The sequence below is a fragment of the Crinia signifera genome, chromosome 2 (genome assembly GCF_055691185.1).
Source record: "Crinia signifera chromosome 2, ASM5569118v1, whole genome shotgun sequence".
Classification (NCBI taxonomy): Eukaryota; Metazoa; Chordata; class Amphibia; order Anura; family Myobatrachidae; genus Crinia; species Crinia signifera.
The window spans coordinates 315,711,192-315,730,218 of record NC_139218.1 but is presented as its reverse complement, the minus strand read 5'-3'; the positions used below and the strand labels follow the sequence as shown (position 1 = coordinate 315,730,218).

Sequence of the window (19,027 nt, the reverse complement as noted above, 5' to 3'; positions counted from 1 at the left end):
GCACTGTGTATCAATACCCTGCAACTACTTAGTATGTGATGAACACTTTGCATTTCTGAATAACACAAAGCAAAAGGGCAAATTATTTCCCAGAAGAAAGAAAAAAAAAAAAAACGGAGGTTTCCCCGACATGGATGCATATGATGCGACCAGTCAAACACACCAACTGGGCGGCTGCCACTCTCAGCAGAACCTTCCAGTCTCAGGGTTCCCGCACCCAGTGCCTGCTGAGCAGCTGATTATTGAGAAGCCCAGAGGCAACCCCCAACCCAGTGGTTGGAGAGATTAGTAGCAACCAGAGGAAAGTAAAAAAGGTAAGAGGGGATGTGCAGGTGAACTATGCAATCATTACGCTCTCACATTTTTTCTAATAGATATCTATCTCATATAAGAGGTTGTTCGGGTACTGGTTTCCTAGCACGGAGCCCCCGATTTTGATCGTAGTACATATTATACAATCACAAGGCATCGCATGCAATATAGCGGCATGTGATTTTTCATTGTACAAGCACCCTGATGGGTGCTTTCAATGTTAAATGCACCCCCATTGGCAACGCCACCCCCCAATATCAACGCCAACCCGAAGCGTGGCGAGCAAAGCAGGCCCGCGAGGGGTGGTGGTACGCGTCCTCCGACCTTTTCATACCCCCACTATCCACGTCGGCGTGGAGTTGATGTTAGATCGTGTGGTGAGTGCACTGATTACTTTACATGTATTCCGCGTCCGCTCGCCACGCTTCGGGCTCGCCACACTATCTAAAATCAACTCCACGCCGACGTGGATAGTGGGGGTATGAAAAGGTCGGAGGACACGTACCGCTGCGCTCGCCACGCTTTGGGTTGGCATTGATTGTGGGGGTGGCGTTGCCAATGGGGGTGCATTTAACATTGTAAGCACCCATCAGGGTGCTTGTACAATTAAAAATCGCATTGCATGCCATTTGCTGGCATGCAATGCTATGCGATATTTCATTGTACAAGCACTCCTGTTAATTAAAAATGAATATCGCATCGCATACCACTAAGTATGGTATGCGATGGGCGCCGTGCTAGGAAACAAGTATCGTTGTTAGCAAATATATGAATCTGCCCACCTGTGGAAGACTATAAACACATTTAGAAAATATAAACAAGAAAACACAGAGGTAACATGAATAAAACAAAATTTTTAATGTACAGCAGAAATTGGACAGCTTTTTTTTATATTAACAAAAAATTTCTATCATACAAGTATTTACATTTGCATACTGAGGAGGTAAAGTGTCTAAGTGGTTCTTTTACAGTCCTTTTCCAATACATTGAAAACCTGGTAGATAAGAGCAGTACCAAACTCATCTCTTCTAGAGCCAACACTGCCAAGCCAGATCGGCAGGTGATGTCTGGACCTGACTACAATTCATCACGGCATTCTCCAGCTCTGGAAGGATTGCTTTAAAAACCAATAGCTCTTCACTGCATGTTATGATTGATATTGGCTATCTATACCAGAAAATGAACATGTTCATATTACCGTCAGAAGATAATTATCACCTGAATTGAGCTGAATTCGAAAAAAAAAAAAAAAAGGTATGAGCCATATATATCTATATCAGTAAAAATAAAATGAATATAAAAAAAAAAGGCCGCCCAGCTACATAAATCACAAGTTTGCCAGGATTTGGCAAAATATTATTAAAAGGTTTGGTGCATATACGTACATTCAAAGTAAGCAAACTTTTGATTTAGTCTATAAGGGATGACTATTTTGCACGTTACTATCTTTAAGATCAAGGGCAGTAAAACTGTGGAAGACCTCTGATGGCTCCCAAAAATATTAATTCTAAACTCGGACATCAATTCAGATGTAAGTTACGAAGGTCTTGGAAATAAGATTCCAGTCAAGACACATTGAAGGCAGCCATTTTCATAGGCCTTTCAATTTACTAAGAACCCTCTGTGATGTCACTAGTTTCTCAAGTATGATTGTTCAGTCCACAAATTAGTTGTCACAACGAAGTAACTTTCAAGATAAACATGTTCAATTTCATAATATGTGTGGAATCTTTTATCCAGAAGATTTGAGAATTGAGGTTTTTCTGTATAATATACACAAATTTTGAGCTCCAGATCTAAAATCCATTAACACATTTTAAAAAGATCATCTTGTTCCACAATTCCAAACACCTTGCGTAGTGCTTCTCCCAGTGACTGTATTAAATATAAATATAATATTATCTCCCAGCAGCAGTTATGATTGTAAGTTTTCCCATCGTTCCTTTTAGTTTTTTTGGAACTTTTTGACTAGCGTGTAACTGGATAAAAGACTCCATACATGTACAGTATGTACACCGGTCCATCAATCATAAAATTCAGTGTATACCCAACTGCTTCAGAAAAAGGGAAGTTATGTGTAAAACCCTTTTGATACAGCAGATTTGAGCAGACAATACAAGTCATGAGAAGCGTTGCTGTCCCTGTTGATTATGTACCTAATCTTCTGATTACTGTAAAACATTTTTTTTTTTTCGGACATCCTGAGAAAATGATTAGAATACATGCTACAGTTCAACTTAAAAAGTGATTCTACCACCACTAAATTATGTGCTTATGGCCTAAAACTACCAATCAGCCGAAAGCTAGAAAATAGTCACCATATGTACATAAAATAAAAAAAAGGGCCCTTATTTCACTGAAAGGTGAACAAATCAATATTTTGCTTTAAAAAAAATCCACAGCAGTCTGAGATGAATAAGTCCACATTGATATTCAAGAGAAAAACAGTAGAGGTTACCCCTCAATAATTAATGTAGTGGTTAAAGAAGTTAATGCATTTTGTGATCAAATGAAAGCCCATATGGATGCAGGTGAGATGATTTGTAATAGGGGAACATGGCACGTATCCTTTTGGACAAATAAAATTAAAATATAAATACCTCGAAAACTGTCCAGGAAGATTAGTGCCTGTTACTTAGAACAGTGAAGATTGTGTCAACAAAAGGTAAAACTATACCTCAAAACATAGCTGGATGGTTGCATTGCCCAGTATGATCTAGCTTCCGCTACAGGCACTGAATGGAGGTGACCAAGCAATGGAAGAAATGTTTATAATTGTTGGCTGGGTGGCCTTCTAAATGATAATGTAAGTTTAGCATATCCACTGAGATTTAAAAAAGTAAAAAAAAAAAAATCTAGAGGTGATAAAGAACCTGCTTATGGCGTAAGACACTGTAATATGGTGGCTAGAACTCTTGCTGACAGGAGGGTTGGCACACAAAGTTGGCCTAAACAGAGCAAACGTAAGCAGCCTTGGTTGTGCATCTCAGACCTCCAAGTCAAGGAAGATTTAACCAATAAAGAAGTTAAGTCGGCAGAGAACATTCAGTCATCTATAAAAATAAAGTTACAGAACATGTGTTCTTTCGTTAATGCCAAACTGTAGCCACAACGGTGTGGCCGGGCACAATTCTTTTGTCATGTAATGCATTAGGTGCTACTACTGTGCAAGTGTATATCTACAGAGCATCTACTTTGGTTGGTAATTACCAGTCTTTGAGTTTGATGCCATGTCGCTAGTGACAGGACTAGAACACGTTGCACAGTTCAGTGTTAGGTTATGAAAGCTTTGCAGCAAGAATAATTTTACCTTCATTGCGCTCATAATATGCCAATATCATCTTAAATCAACGGGCCATATTTAGGAATATAGTGCAATGTGCCCAAATATCATTCATCATCTGTCAACTTTCATTTGATAAACTGCTAGGCAAATCTACCCTGATTGGTTGCAATGGGTCACAGCGCACTGCACTATATTAATAAATAAGCCTACGTGTCAGGCGAAAAAAAAAACCTCTTTCCCTGCTGTAACCAAAATGGCTTCCAAAGTACCTTTCAATAGGCAATGCCGGCCTATCGAATGCTCCCAAAGAGCGTCACCAAACTAAACTGAGGAAGATGGTATGTTGCATATATGTGTGTAAATGTTTCATCTGAAATTGCACAGCAGTATTAGAATAATGGCAAATGCTTTACACAAATACAACAGCTCAACTGACACAGACCAACCCCCTCCCCCAAAACATTTATGTTTACATACACCCCAATAATGCACAAGCCAGCTCCACATTACTATGTTAGTGAGCTGTGTGAGGCGAAGAATCACCTCAGACAAGATAAGTGGGAGTTTATTAACAGTTCTGCACAGAAAGCAGAAAAAGAATATATATATATTTATATAACTTTGGACACATCACTAAAACCCCTGAAGGATACACACAGTAAAAATGGTGTACACCTGAAGAAACAGACAATGACAACATGGCATTATAAAAACGTGACATGTAACCATGAGGACCAATCCAGCGTCTAGAAGAAAAATTTCATGTACAAGTACAAATAGTTCCAGTGTAAATATAGCTTGGCGCATTTGGTTTTGTTGTGATCTCCATACAAACAAATAAACTGAGAGGTAATATTTATACTTATGTATGTGTGTGTATATATTTATATATAGAGATTAAGATTTTTTTTTGTTGTTTCTCTTTTTTACAAAGAATTAAAATACTTAAAAAATGTTAAAATCCCATCTCTCCCAGACCCTCCCATATATTGTAAAACAATAATCACAGAGAAAACAAAACAAACACTCCAGTTAAAAGTTATGGCTTCATAGTTATTGTACTGTAGATGCTGAACCAAAATAATTCTCCCATTCAACTAAGATCCTGTAATAAAATGTGATGCCACTCGATTTCAAACCCTGCTTCCAATCTGCCGCTTGCTGGAGCCTGGCTTGGGAGACCGGCGTAGTCTTCGCTGGTCTGCACCGGCAGACAAAGCTCACTTTCTTTTCAGTTCCTCCAGGAGGCAGGTAAGAAACCACCGACACCATCCAATGCCGGACTAGTTAATGAGCACAAACATCTAAAATCCCTGCTGTTGGCAAATGCTTGACACCTGAGATTAATTTACAAACGATGATGGGTTTTTGCAGGTTGTCCTCCTCGCTTCAAATCCACTCGGACAGCGCAAGCTGAGGGTCTGTTATTGAAACAATACTATTGCCAATAGGTTTTTGCCAGCATGAATCTATTCTTTCAGGAAAGCGGATGGTTAGTGTTATGATTAAACAAGCTTAGATTTTGGGCTTTGTTTTTGCAAAAAAAAACACGAAGGTGACAAGTGGCCCTGTATGCAAACTTTACATGAAGTGTCACTCAGGTGGTGATCTACATACCGACACCTCAAAAACATGGAGCTTAACATTGGCGCATGCAGACAAGCTTACATGTACACGTATGCACCTACAAAAACACAGGTCAAAAAATAGCTACACACAATCCTGCACATGCATGGACGCAGGTCTATGTGGATAGTAGCGTTTGCTTTCAAGCTCCATTGTCAATCTGTACAAAGCCTGAATCGTGAAACCACAATCCTTTGAATGGGAGTCTCCTTGTTTGTGTGGAAGGTAAATCCGAGAGAAAGCTCAGTTTGCTCACTACAACCTGAACCAGTAGATGAGCATGATCTGGCTCCCTGGGCCTTATCCTGAACCACTTGGTACAAGGTATGCGACGAGGACTTTACCCTACACAGATAGAGAGGGGGAGCCAACATGGTAATCAGGCAATGCGGCAATCACCTGAATCAGATTCCATATTTTCATGCTGAGAAAAAAGGAAATCCGAAAGGGAAAAAAATAAAAATAAAAAAAGGTTTCTGTTTCAGACCCAAACCTATAATTAATTTAGTGTGCTGTTCTCTTCCATTGTGACCAAGAAGGTCCCATTGTTCAACTGGCAGTTGTCTGGGAAGAAACGTTGAGGTAGGCCTCATACTTATTTACTACATCATGGCAGCTTGTATGATTTTTTCCACATTTTCTCAGGAGCATTGGTAACGGCATTAGATCTTCACATCTTCCTGTATGCTCAGCTGTGACAGTGTTTTCTTAATGCGGAGAGCCGTCAAGCGAGCTGCCCCATTGGAGTACCAGCACTCTCTCATCATCTTCCCCATTACCCGAAGAGCCTGGTCAGAAAAGCAAAAAAAAAAAAAAAAAAAACAGTAAACATTTTATTCCTTTTTTTTATTATTTACAACAAATTTTTGTCTGTTAACTTTAACTGTTCTAGTATGAGAGCAGCAGACACCACTATAGACCATAAACCCTATCTATTGGGCAAAAATATTGCATCCTAAATAAAATTCTTCAAAACTGAATTAAGGAAACTCACAGAAATGGTTGGGTTTCCACATAATTCACTTTACCCTGCAGCTACTCTCAAAGGCCAAAATTATTGTCAGAGAGAATTCTATAAAAGGACTGTAAATCCATGGCTCTTGACAGAAATGCATCCACTTATCTGGATAAGGTTTTACCTCATAACTTTGCCACCAGTTGGGTATGTTAGGCCGTAACTTCTGGTCGCATACTACTTTTCGCATTTCCTCAATAGATGGATCAGATGGCACAAGATCATAGTATGGAAGCTGATACTCCTCATGGAACCCTGAAAATAAAAACAAAATTTCCCATCATTAAAACAATACTAACATATGGGACAACAGATAGCTTTGTAAATGGCCAATGTGTTATCAGTGTCCTAAACTAATTGTTCCTGCATGAAATCCATTACAAAGGGCAGTCAAAGTCATCTCTATCAAAAAGGATGAAGGGAATAAAAAATAAAAAATAGGGTCAACAGCAGTTGGTCTTAATGCTCAAGTCTACGTTATTAACAGTGGCATGGACACTATGCACCTTTTTGAGCAGCAATAATCTAAGAACATAGCTGTCAATTACAGATTCCCATTGACAGGTGAGAAGAGGTAAGTAGTCCCGTTAGATTTAAGAAGTATTCAAATGGAGGAAAGGAAATATTGATGCAGGTCACTATTCATCCCGCAAAAAAAAACTGATACATTGATAAAAAGCTGTTAATTATTTTGACAAGTACACTGCAAAACAGTTCCTCTTAGCACGCCATGTGGTGTCAGAAATTGTTAACGCCAAGAAACTTTTTCCCCAAAAATGCATCTTCACCGCAATGCAATGTGACTAGGACATACGAGGGGACAGTGCCAAGTAATTTAATGTATGACACATCTATATCTGTGTGCCACTGAGGGGGATATCCAATTAGTAGTGGTGATTCACTGCCGGTATCCTTTCTCCCGATAACCGCTGTTTGCAGTAATTATGCTTTGCGTGCCTGTGTGTGCAGGTACATGTGGCAGGGAATATAGACTGCAAGCTCCATTGAGGCAGGGACTGACGTAAATGGCCCAATATTCTCTGTTGAATGCTGCAAAATTATATAAATAACTGGTAACAATATTAAATTTATCATTACGGTCTTACAGTTGCACAGGACCTGGCGGCTTACTCACACCAGCCATCTTTAAAATATCCTATTTTGAAGGGTGTGATAACTATTAATTGAACATGTGCCTCAGTGAAGCCATCAGAAAACTTATCAAGAGCAATTTACATGTAGTAAACCTAAAATGTACACAATTATTATTCTATAAAATAAAAGGCTACTTTGCTCCTCAACTCCATAAAGAGGAGGAAATCAAGTGCTTGTGTGCTGGCCTAGATGGTGTTGAACAGAGAAATTCAAGTGTGCTCTGTTCGTGCGTACATTTTGACGGGCTGGTAACTAGTTCACAATATTAGACCATGTTTCTTGATTTCAGTCCTCAAATAACTCCAACAAGCCAGTTTAGAATCTCCTTAATCCTTCAAAAGGACTTTTTCACTGTTTTTGTGGTAAAATGTTGGTTAATTCCTGAAAGAATTTAAGGGAAATTCACAAAACATGATCTGTTGGGTGTATGTTAGTAGAGTAATACGGTATCTAAGATACTGAAAGAATGACCAGGATCAATCATTTATTTTACATGGAGTGCAAATGGATACTCTCTCTCACATACCAAGGTGTTGTAAAGACCTGCATTTAAAACCAGAGTACTTTTTTTATTTGCTACGGAAATGTGTATTTTTCGATCAGGTGTGATCAGCGTTTTTACATATAAACAACATTAAACCATACCTCCGGCACTGCATCTACGTGCAATTTCCCAATACACCAATCCAAGAGCATAAATGTCTGCACATTTAAAGGAGTCAAAATGCTTCATGTTTATAGTTTCATCCAGAACTTCAGGAGCCATATACCTGCATTATGAAAACAAAGTAGTCTCTTTAGATGGTGAGCTTTCCCTTAAGGTACACCCTCATGCAGTAACAAAGAATGAAACTGATACATTTTTTATATAATAAACATAATTTCACACAATACATTACAATGCCACCTGTCGAGCCAGAAAAATGGGCAAAGTGTTATGCTGGGTACACACTAGACCTGGGGTAGCCAACCCTAGTCCTCGAGAGCTACCAACAGTGCATGTTTTGCAGGTCTCCTCACAGAATCACAAGTGAGCTAATTAGCTCCATCTGTGTATCTTTTAAAATGTGTCAGTGATTAATGAGTGCAGCAGCTAGGTTGTCTGGAAAATGTGAACTGTTGGTAGCTCTCGAGGGCTAGGGTTGGCTACAACTGCACTAGACTATTTCTGTGGCCGCCAGCATAGCTAACTATATTGGCGGTGCCACAAAAGGATGGTATCATCTACCATTTACCCCCCACTACATACATGCAGTCACTGACGATATTGTCAGATTGAGCTGCATGTACAGACGACATGGGGGATGGTTAATGACCCGAGGGCGCACGCAACATTAATGATATTGACTGCACACACTGGACAATATATACACACAATATCACAATGATATTGTCCATATCATTGACTATATTGCCCAGTATGTAACCAGCTTAAGGTTCTGACAGGCACAAAACCACCATGGCTAAATGACTGTCAGAGCAGCTCTAAAACAGCAGGTTATGTGGGGTGTTCACAGTTAGCAGTGGTACAAGGAAGGACAACAGTTATAGTGCCCAATGCTCGCCGAAGCACATGGTGAAGGCAAGTCATCCTAACCTGGCCCTACAAAAAAGAGCTATTGTAGGTCAAAATTAAGAAAAAGTCCATGCTAAATAGGACAGAAAATGGTCAGTAAAAAACACTGCAACACAGCATGCTGCGTAGCCACAGACCGGTCAGCATACCCATGCAGACTACTGTCCATTGCCGAAAACACACACAATAGGAACGGAAGCATTAGACCTGGTCGTACCATAGTGCCATGGAAGAAGCCACTCAAATCCAAGTATAGTTAATACTGTCGGGTGCGTGCAATACAATCCTACAGATAGCACTTCGTTTATATTCTTTGAAGTACGGACAGTGTCACATGTTGGATTTATTAACTATACTTCGAATTGGATTGGACAACTCCACTGCATATATTTTGTATGCACACACACATGCGCTGGATCACCCATACCATTAAATCTACCTGCCTAATTTAGATTAGAAATTACTTTGAAAGCAAAAATAAACTTGAATTATCATAAAGGTGCTAGGCAAACAAACAAATGAAGACTTCTGTATAAACGAGGGAAGGCAAACATACTGGAAGCTTCCACATTTATGTAGCTTTGCAGGTTTGTCAAGCAAACGACATCTGAGCACAGACAGGATCATGTATGGGAACGCTGCTTGGCTCTGATGACCCCAGATTATAGTAAGCATGGCTGAAATAGTAGACCAATTGTTGAGATGCATTTGCCAAACACTTCAGTGACTGAGACAGCTCAGTCTGCTAATGTTTTACAACCATCCATACTAGAGGGGGGGTTATGGGCTTCTTACCAGATATTAATTCATATTCAATTCATGGGATATTCCAGACTGATGTCAGGGACCATGTTTTCCTCTACCAGATGAGCCACATTTCTCAGGGAGAAGGATGTTGCACAGTACCAGAAATTAGAACACTCAATACACTATTAAATAACTTGAAATTGGTGTTCAAGATTTGTTTGCCAACATTATTATTCATTGCAAGGTACACTCAATTGTATTACTGATTTCTGTTAAATCCACTGGTTTTGGATGTTAACATTTACAAACCGATGCATTTGCCACAGAGACTACAGATGGAAATGGAGACCCGACTCACCGTTTTGTCCCAACTCTCTGGTTTGGAGCGATGTCTATAGTGTCTGTGAGAGAATCATGGCGTACTGCAAGACCCAGGTCAGCAATGGCACATAAGCCATTCTTCTTTACCAGTATATTCTTAGACTTAAGGTCCCGGTGAGCAATTCCAGGCTTTCCTAAAAAAAAAAAATAAGACGGACATTAAATTATTTTACATGAACTCTCAATTTGGACTTTATGGAAATAAACAGGTTTTTTTTTTGCCTACCCTGAGTTCCGACAATCTCCATATGCAAATGAGCAAGGCCACTGGCTGCTGATAGGGCGAGCTTGATCATCCCCTCAATGGTAACGGTGTATCGATTCAAATAGTCAAACAATGAACCATGTTCATGGTAATCGGAGACAAGCCACAACTGGGTCCATGTTCCATTGTCTGTAAAACATCAGGTCAGCAAGCCAATTATTAGTGAATTCATAATACTGTAAATCTAATTCATAAACTTTAAATTAATTTGAATGCAAAAGGTGGCTGGAAGTCCATCTGCCCCTACACATTGCAGCAAGGGGACAAAATACAACTGCATAGAACACATAAAAAAAACAAAATAAAATAATAAATATATAATGTACAAAATAACTCATTAGACAGCACATAAATATGAATTTTCTCTTTTTGATGACAGCATGAAGTTATTCATTTTTTAGACAATTATGAATATTCATGAGTATTAATGAGTTAAGGTACCATGTGCTAGCAGGAACATGCAGACAGTGCACCCGAGGACATGTTCTGATCATCAAGCAACCGGCACACACAGTCTGAGTGATCATAGGAGATCAGGGTTAATGGAACCACACCAGCAGCTAGTTTAAATGACTTATGAAACCAAAGGGGTATCGTTTTATAGTAGACAATTTCTAATAACTGCAGGTGTGTAAATAGACGGATGTGATACATAGGCTGTTTCTCCACACTCATCATTATCATTCGTTTTCTCAAAAACTGCATGATTGCTCTACTTTAATACTTTGGAAAACTATGCTAGGATTCAGAAATGGTGGGTCCTGCAAAGCCTGATACTTCTGTACATATGTAGCAAACGATCAAGCACACATCTCCATGTATCACCAGCCAGCCAATGAGAGATAGTGCCATGCACCATCACATTCAGTGTCATAGGAGGAACTGGCACATTGAGAGAATGACCTGAAAAAAAAAAATTACCCGAATACATTTGGATGGAAAGTTCAAGGTCGAGGAGGCCAGATGTACAATACAGTGGCAAAATCAGCTGGTCTAGAACAACAGTGTCAGTATAGCATAAAAGCAAGGGGGAGTGTAAGGTCTGCTAGGTAGAAATAAGATATTGGTATCAGACTGAATGAACCGAATGGATAACATGAAAAACAAGACTATACCTTTGTTGTCTGCTGCAATAAATCCCAAAATGTTTTCGTGACGAAGCATCACAGTCTGGTATATCTCTGCCTCTCTAAACCACGACCTCTCTTCCCGGGAGGAGAAGATCTTGACCGCCACATCCCCTCCTCTCCATTTCCCACGCCACACTTCACCAAAGCGTCCCTTCCCAATGATCTCCTGCAGGACAATTGTCCTTGCTACAGTCCGCTGCACGAAAAGTGGAAGTCCTGGGGATGAAATATATTTTTTTTTTTAAAAAGAAAAAAATTCCAATGGCCACAAGCTTATACATTTTTCATCACATTATTAAGATTCTAAATGAGAACATCCCTATGATAAAGTGTTAATGACCTCTTGTGTTGTGTGATACTTACCAGTATTGCATCACTAATGTACTTGCTGTGGAACATGGTTATGCTAAAGCAATAACACACTCCCTTCCCAAAGCCACTTGCCTCATATACCACATAACCAAGGCTTTTCACTACCAAACCTCGGTTAATGATTGGGATTTTAGGTCTATAATTATCCTTCTATATAAACATTCACCAGAACAGAAACTAGGCCATGCACAGAATAAGAACACTAATGAAGGTACCACATGTTTCAAATATTTACCTAAATATATATATATAATTATTAACCATATGTTTACAAGCGTTCCTACTTGCCTTGGTGCAAAAAAGCAGACTTACTCACATGTCCTTTTATGCTAATGGCGCTTGACAGCCAAAGAGGATTAAAGACAAAAGTGACAAAACTAAACAAGTGGTACCCAATACAGTCCATGGATGGCTCCTTTTTGTGATTTTTGGGGAGTACAGATACAGTTGAGACCCTAGAGAGAATACTACACCAATAATTTACACTTTTCTTAACCCTGTCCTTCCTTAACATATCCAAGAATAGGATGGGAAGGATGAAGGATAGATGTGGTATTGTGGCAGTGATATGGGGGGTGGGGGAGTATGGGGTGTTACTACAGAGGCAGTAGAAAAAACATGTTATTACTAAAGCAAGTGATATGTTGTTGCAACAAAAGTGATAAATATTAATGTTACTACAGGCGGGAGGGAGGTCACTATAGAGTTGGGGGTATGTTATACAGGGAACCAGATACAATACAAACTACAATGGACGGCATACAATTCTATTCCCATGTGCAATGTTTTTAAACACTGTATATAGTAATGTTATAACTTCAAGAACACGCTTTTGTTCTCTCCAAATTTTTAATTATATTGTTTGACTAACAGTCCCAAAAAGGTTGTGACGATATTAGTTATTATCATAGCAGATTAACAATGTACAACAATGACCCTGCAAACCACAGAAGTGTGGAGAACATACATTCGATGTTTGGGAACATTACAGACATCTCCTACCAATCTCCGCTTTTCCCAATCTTCACAATATATGGCAAGCTATTTAACATGTCACAATTACAAGCTCACAATCTGTACCAAATAAATAATAAAAAAAATTCCACCGCTAAAGCCTAGAATGTTCCCAAGATACCCGTTTCCAAGCAATGATAAAGCAGCTCTATACCCCAATCATTGTGCAATTTATTAACCCAAGTTAATATTTAGAGCGCTTATATATGAGTGGTTGTCTTAGCGAGCAGCTGCTTATGGGGGTGGTCAGATCCCCAGAAATAAAGAAAAACAGAAACAACAAAATTAAGCAGCGCTTTCACACAATAATTAAGAGTGTATGCATCAATCTAATCATAAAAATTTAATAAAACATTATACATAAAAATTACACATGAGAATACAATGGTAAAATTACAGTAGAATTAATAGGACCTCTATAGAGTATAGTCACCACCGATGATTTAGTAGACCTGCTCTGATCTTGGAAATGAATATCTAATAGAACTTGGAAAGAGTCCGTCCAAACGCACCAACGCGTTTCGCTGTGCTAACTCACAGCTTTGTCAAACCTTGACAAAGCTGTCGTTTAGCACAGTGAAACGCGTTGGTGCGTTTGGACCACTCTCCAGAGAAAAGTCACACTGTCTTCTACCACAAATCGTCATCTGACCTCCTGCTGAACGATCTGATCCTGTCCTAATTTCCTACTGGTGAGGTTGCAGACCAACCAACTATTCCTGAAATCGGATTGCGCTAACAGAAAGGTTCCCGGGCTGGCTATACCAACTTTTGCCAACGGGCTATCAACCAAGCATCCACAGGTGATAACAAAATTATAAGGACGGACTCCCTCCAAGTTCTATTGGACATTCATTTCCAAGATAAGAGCAGGTCTACTAAATCATCGGTGGTGACTATACTCTATAGAGGTCCTATTAATTCTACTGTAATTTTACCATTGTATTCTCATGTGTAATTTTTATGTATAATGTTTTATTAAATTTTTATGATTAGATTGATGCATACACTCTTAATTATTGTGTGAAAGCGCTGCTTAATTTTGTTGTTTCTGTTTTTCTATACCCCAACCATTACCTACTTGGCACTCCTTCCGTAAAAAGTAGGAAATTGCCAACCTCACACCCAGCACATATTAGATTGTACCACCAATAATATTAGAATAAATTCTGGGTCAAACGCTCCTCTTTTAAATTACAGTGCTCAAAGAGCTCCAAAAATCTAACCCCACACAAGCTCAGATACCAATTGTATAACTATAATAAATACAGAACTTTACCTGAGCCAGAACCTGATGTAGATAGGTCATATATCAGGTCCGGAAGAGTTTTATCTTTTGCTAGATACATTTCACAGGATGGGTCCTCCAAATCGAGTCTCTGGCGGTTATGGTAAACTCGTTGATGGTAGTGGAACAAGACCACCACAATAAGGATGACACCAAGGAGAAACACTGGGCCAGCGATGACCGCCACAAGTTCTACAGGGCCCCAGCCTGATGGCGTTTCATCTTTTGTGTAACCTAGAAAAATAAAAAAGGGAACTTTAAGGTATAAGGCAGGAAACCAATGAAATACATATACATGGCAACTTTTGTTTGCGGTGGATTACAGACCTGCATTTATTCCAGGAGTATCATGAGATAGCATCTCAATGCACAAAAGCATGGAAACATGACAAAAATTTCAGTTGCAGTTCAGAAAAAAAAAAAAAAAAACACAAGAACAAAATCTAAAGGCTTTTACTGTGGAGAGTGATACTTTAGAATGTAGGCTCTCACGAGCAGGGCCCTCTCTCCTCATGGGTCTTTCTTAGAACATATAAACCTCTGCCATCCTGGAGATTGCTTCAGTGTCCTGTCCCCTGATGCAACTATCCATATTTACCATGTACTTGTCCTAAATTGTCTTTTACTGTAATTCGTTATCTGTTTTTGCTCATTTGTGTATTGTTAGGCGCTGCGGAACCTTTGTGGCGCCATATAAATAAAGGAGAATAATAAGAATCATAATTGTTGGTGATTTGTTTATTTCAGGCTTTCACTTGACAATTGAATTTGTCAAGATAGGTGTGAAAATGGGCAAGCAAACACTTTTAGTCATCATAATGACCTGAAATTTTTCAATTATATATGAAATATAATCTTATTTATTTTTTTTTTTTACACATTTTTTATTTGAATTTATATAACAAACGTGAGCGATGCTGGCATTTTTAGCGGATATTTTGAACATCTCTCACAGAGATGTTGGCACTCAAAGGAGTTAAGACACTGATCTGACATTTCCATGTACTACAGTCTCTAGAGTTTATAAAGAATTGTGTGTAAAACCAAAAAAATTCCAGTTTCGTAAGTTGAAAATGCCTAGTTACTAAAAGGTGCAAGAGGAGAATGGCCAGATCTATTTATTCCAACAGGAAGGCAACAGTAATTCAAATAGCCATGCGTCACAACATTGGTATGCCGAAGATCATCTCTGAACATACAACAGCTCATCGAGCCTTACAGCAAAAAGTATCACAATAGGTTCCACTCCGGTCAGCAAAAAATAGGAAACAGACCGCTTAAGATTGTCTCAATTTCTAGAACATGCTTCAGAATGTGGCTTTAAAAAAAAAAAAAAAGGCAATGGATAAATCCAGTTAACACTAGTGGTGATGTAATGACGTGGGGAATGTATCTTAATACAAACAGCATTGTTTAAATGTCACAGACTATTACAGTATTGTTGCTGATCACATGAATCCCCCTGTGCGGCCACAGTTTAACCATTTGTTAATTGCTACTTCCAGCAAGATACCATGCAGGTCATAAAGCACTTTATCATATCCAGCCCTGTTTTGTGTTCTCAAATGGCTTTCAGGTTCCAGAACTGGATCCCATAGAGCAGGTTTGGAATGTGGTGGAATGCGAGATTTGCAGCATGAATTTACAGCCAGGTCTTCATTAACTAAGGACCTTATTCTGGTTAACACGCAAAGCTTCAAAATTTGCAGCTTTGCATGTCATTTAAATGCAGCCCACACAGTGAATATCCCCGCAGGCATGCAAATGGATGCTTAGCATTAACATCCATTTGCAGCCTTGCGTGTGGGGACAAAATCATTGTATGATCGCCGACCATCGAATGATTTTGCAGGCGCTTGCAGATATAGAAGACACCTCTTACGTCTGACAGCACACTGTACGGGATAACAAAATAACCAACAGGTGTCAACACCACTTAGAAATACTAAAACAATAGGTTAAAAGAAAAAATAATAACGGTGCCACATGAACATATATATAGTCATTCAACTAAATCATATGTAAGCCATCTTGGGTGAGCTTCGCTCTCTTTTTAAGCCATAGAGCTGGTGGACCCAAACCCATTGAAAATGCATCAAGTGAGTATTCTATCTGGTCAGTGCAAGTACTGCCCAGAACAGAGATTGACATGGTTGGCTTTGACAAATTATTGCTATCTGAGGCAATGACAATAGGAGCCAAGGAATGTACAATTCAAAAAAAATGTTTTAGAGAGCGTACGTGTCACATATGCGCTCTCTAAAACATTTTGTTTAAATTGTACATTCCTTGGCTATTATTGAGTAACACAGAGGTCCTCATTGAGAGCTGCAGGTGATACTTTTTACGGATTGGTACCTGTTTAATAACTCTGTTGTGTGCCCGATTTGGTTCCTTTTTTCTCCTATCTGTGTACCAATAGGATGTGTGTTTAAACATATCACACATACCTTGCGTTACGCAGAGACAGTAAGAACCGTGTTGTTTAATGACAAAAGGATAAGGGCATGCATTGTTTCCAAAGGCCTATGTAGCACAGTAACCTAAAATTAGAATACATATTTTGCAAAAGAATATATTTCCTCCAATTCTTTCTTTCATGGATAATACAATAGCCTCCATCGAAGACCCCAATCAGAAAGATACTAAAGGGATAAGTAGATAATCTCTTTAACACACCCTAAAATGGTTAGTAAGGAGCTATAATACATCAATTACAAGATGAAATAAACACTGGTTTCTAGGCTACTGGGATACACAGGTGCTCTGGAACATAGCAAGCCCCTAGCCTACTTGCCATTGACCAGGATTTTTGGATATTTAACCTCAATAAGGATCCGCATGGTGTCAGTATTTTACAAATATTTGGAAAGACTTTGACAGCAGATACTGGGGTATATGCAACGCGGGGGCGAGCAACTGATGACAAGCTATACTGCGAGCAGCGTCGATAGCTCATCATCAGTATTCAACTCACCCATCACAGTTTTCACCTCGCCTGTTACCTGACGCAAGGTGGAAAAATCGAGTCTGGCCGTCAAAACGGCAGGGCTCGCCTAAAAAAAAGGCGGAACCTCGTCGTTTAGGGGTATCCTCGCCATCCTCTGATTTTACCGGAACGAAGAATACAGCGAGTGGCCAGCAAGGGGGCTGGACTGCGAGGATGACTTTTTCCTCGCAAAAAAAAAAGCCATCCTCTACATACAAACCCACTCGCCGCCGAATTGCCATTGAATATACCCAATAGTGGTTTATTGTTTCAAGCCAATAGTTATTCCCATACATGTTCAAAGAATGTCAATATCTATCAGTAAAGGTGATAGAAGAAATAGAGCAATTCTTAATTTAATTGGTCAGTATTAAGCAGTAAAGTGTTGTGAGCTGGCCTTATACCTGCCTTATTCTCAAACAGAAGGTCATTTTACAACATTGATTTGCGTTGAATGCTGCATTTTAGGACAGGTAAGATGAGAAGTACCAATCCATACATTTTATGGGATGATAGCGGTACATATAAGAAGGGTGAAGTCTCTTCTAGGTCACTATTTTCTAAGCACTTAACAGGAGCCCTCTGTGGAATTATGTTGGAAGCTTCTAGGAGAAAACATTCTGCAATCGTCAGTATGTCTAGTCTACTAGACATCTACTCTACTTCACAATAAGAGGTGTAGTCTACATCTTGGGCCGTAAGTGGCTGGCATATGCTATAGAATCCATGCGGCTTATAAATATTTGGAACCCTTTTGTTTTCCAGTTTCACAGGGTAAGCCGGTACAAAATAAATTCAACTTAGGAGACTGGTGGAACTTCAGTATATTCTATACACTGCTACCGTACGACACCCTTTGTGATTAGTCCTAAAAAACCAACAGTAGTTACCTTCATACTGTACTTTGTATGTCTGAATAAAGAGATGCAAGAATAGCAACAGACTAGACCTAGCGCCAAGATCTGTACTCCAGGTTTAATTTCAATGCTTGTTCCATGACCTATGTTTGTAACTGCTATGGTAATCACATTTGGCAAAGGTCCACATGTTTGAAGTGTCACACAGTTTCTAGAAGTCCATTTTTTATATTAATGGTTAAGTGACTGTTTGAGAAGATCAAGCTTGTCTTTTTAAAGGCATGCAACTTTCCAGTGGAGTAAGGATAAAAGTTATTCTTGGGAGTATGGGGATCCCTAAGAACATTGTGTCGAATTACAGTAAGCTACAAACTCCTTTTTGCTTCCTTCCATAACTGTCTGCAGCAAAGTATTTTAATCTGGGTATACAACAACTACAGAAACAGTGTCCCTCCCTTTTCTATATTGCTCTGGCAGTCCATCTTCCCCTCCTGCTCAGCACAGGCTGAAATGTCAACACATTGCAGCTCACTGATTAGAGAAGGAGGATACCAGAATACTAACTGGACCCTTGCCCACCATCACTGAAGAGAATCACTCCAGCCTCCGTTTTAACTATCCTCCCACCAAACCTTAAGTGAGAAACCGGATGGGGGTGCACAACAGACTGCTGCTTATCTGCGGTAGTAGGGTTGAGTCCTCGCCCACATACCTCATCCGAGTCTCCCAGTTCACACTCAGCCACATACCTCCCTCAGACTCTCCCGGTTCACACATTTTGGCCCCAAAAATACCATTTTCAGGTGTAACATATGGGATCCGGGTTAAGTTCCCAGACTAATTTTATATCAGCTTAAAATGGCTGCTTATTGAGAGGCATTATCTCAGATAAGTGGGGCTAATAGGATGGCACCCTAAGTGCCACCACATGTTGGCTACATGGCACTTCTTCAGCTCCAGTATGGATCTTCGTATTCATTATACAATTACTGTAATTCAATAACAACAAGAACA

The 19,027-nt window shown here is 39.4% G+C and overlaps 1 protein-coding gene across 1 annotated transcript in view; it reads right to left on the bottom strand.

The window, feature by feature from the left end:
• Positions 1-1,146: 1,146 nt before the first annotated feature.
• ACVR1B (activin A receptor type 1B) overlaps positions 1,147-19,027 on the bottom strand; it is a 50,136-nt gene continuing 32,255 nt past the window's right edge. The window contains exons 3-9 of the mRNA XM_083169017.1: positions 14,159-14,401; positions 11,479-11,709; positions 10,325-10,492; positions 10,076-10,232; positions 8,040-8,164; positions 6,364-6,494; positions 1,147-6,012 (exon numbers count right to left, since the gene is read on the bottom strand). Coding sequence (XP_083025143.1) covers positions 5,887-6,012; positions 6,364-6,494; positions 8,040-8,164; positions 10,076-10,232; positions 10,325-10,492; positions 11,479-11,709; positions 14,159-14,401 — 1,181 coding nt within the window. The 3' untranslated portion in view covers positions 1,147-5,886. The remainder of the gene's footprint in view (positions 6,013-6,363; positions 6,495-8,039; positions 8,165-10,075; positions 10,233-10,324; positions 10,493-11,478; positions 11,710-14,158; positions 14,402-19,027) is intronic.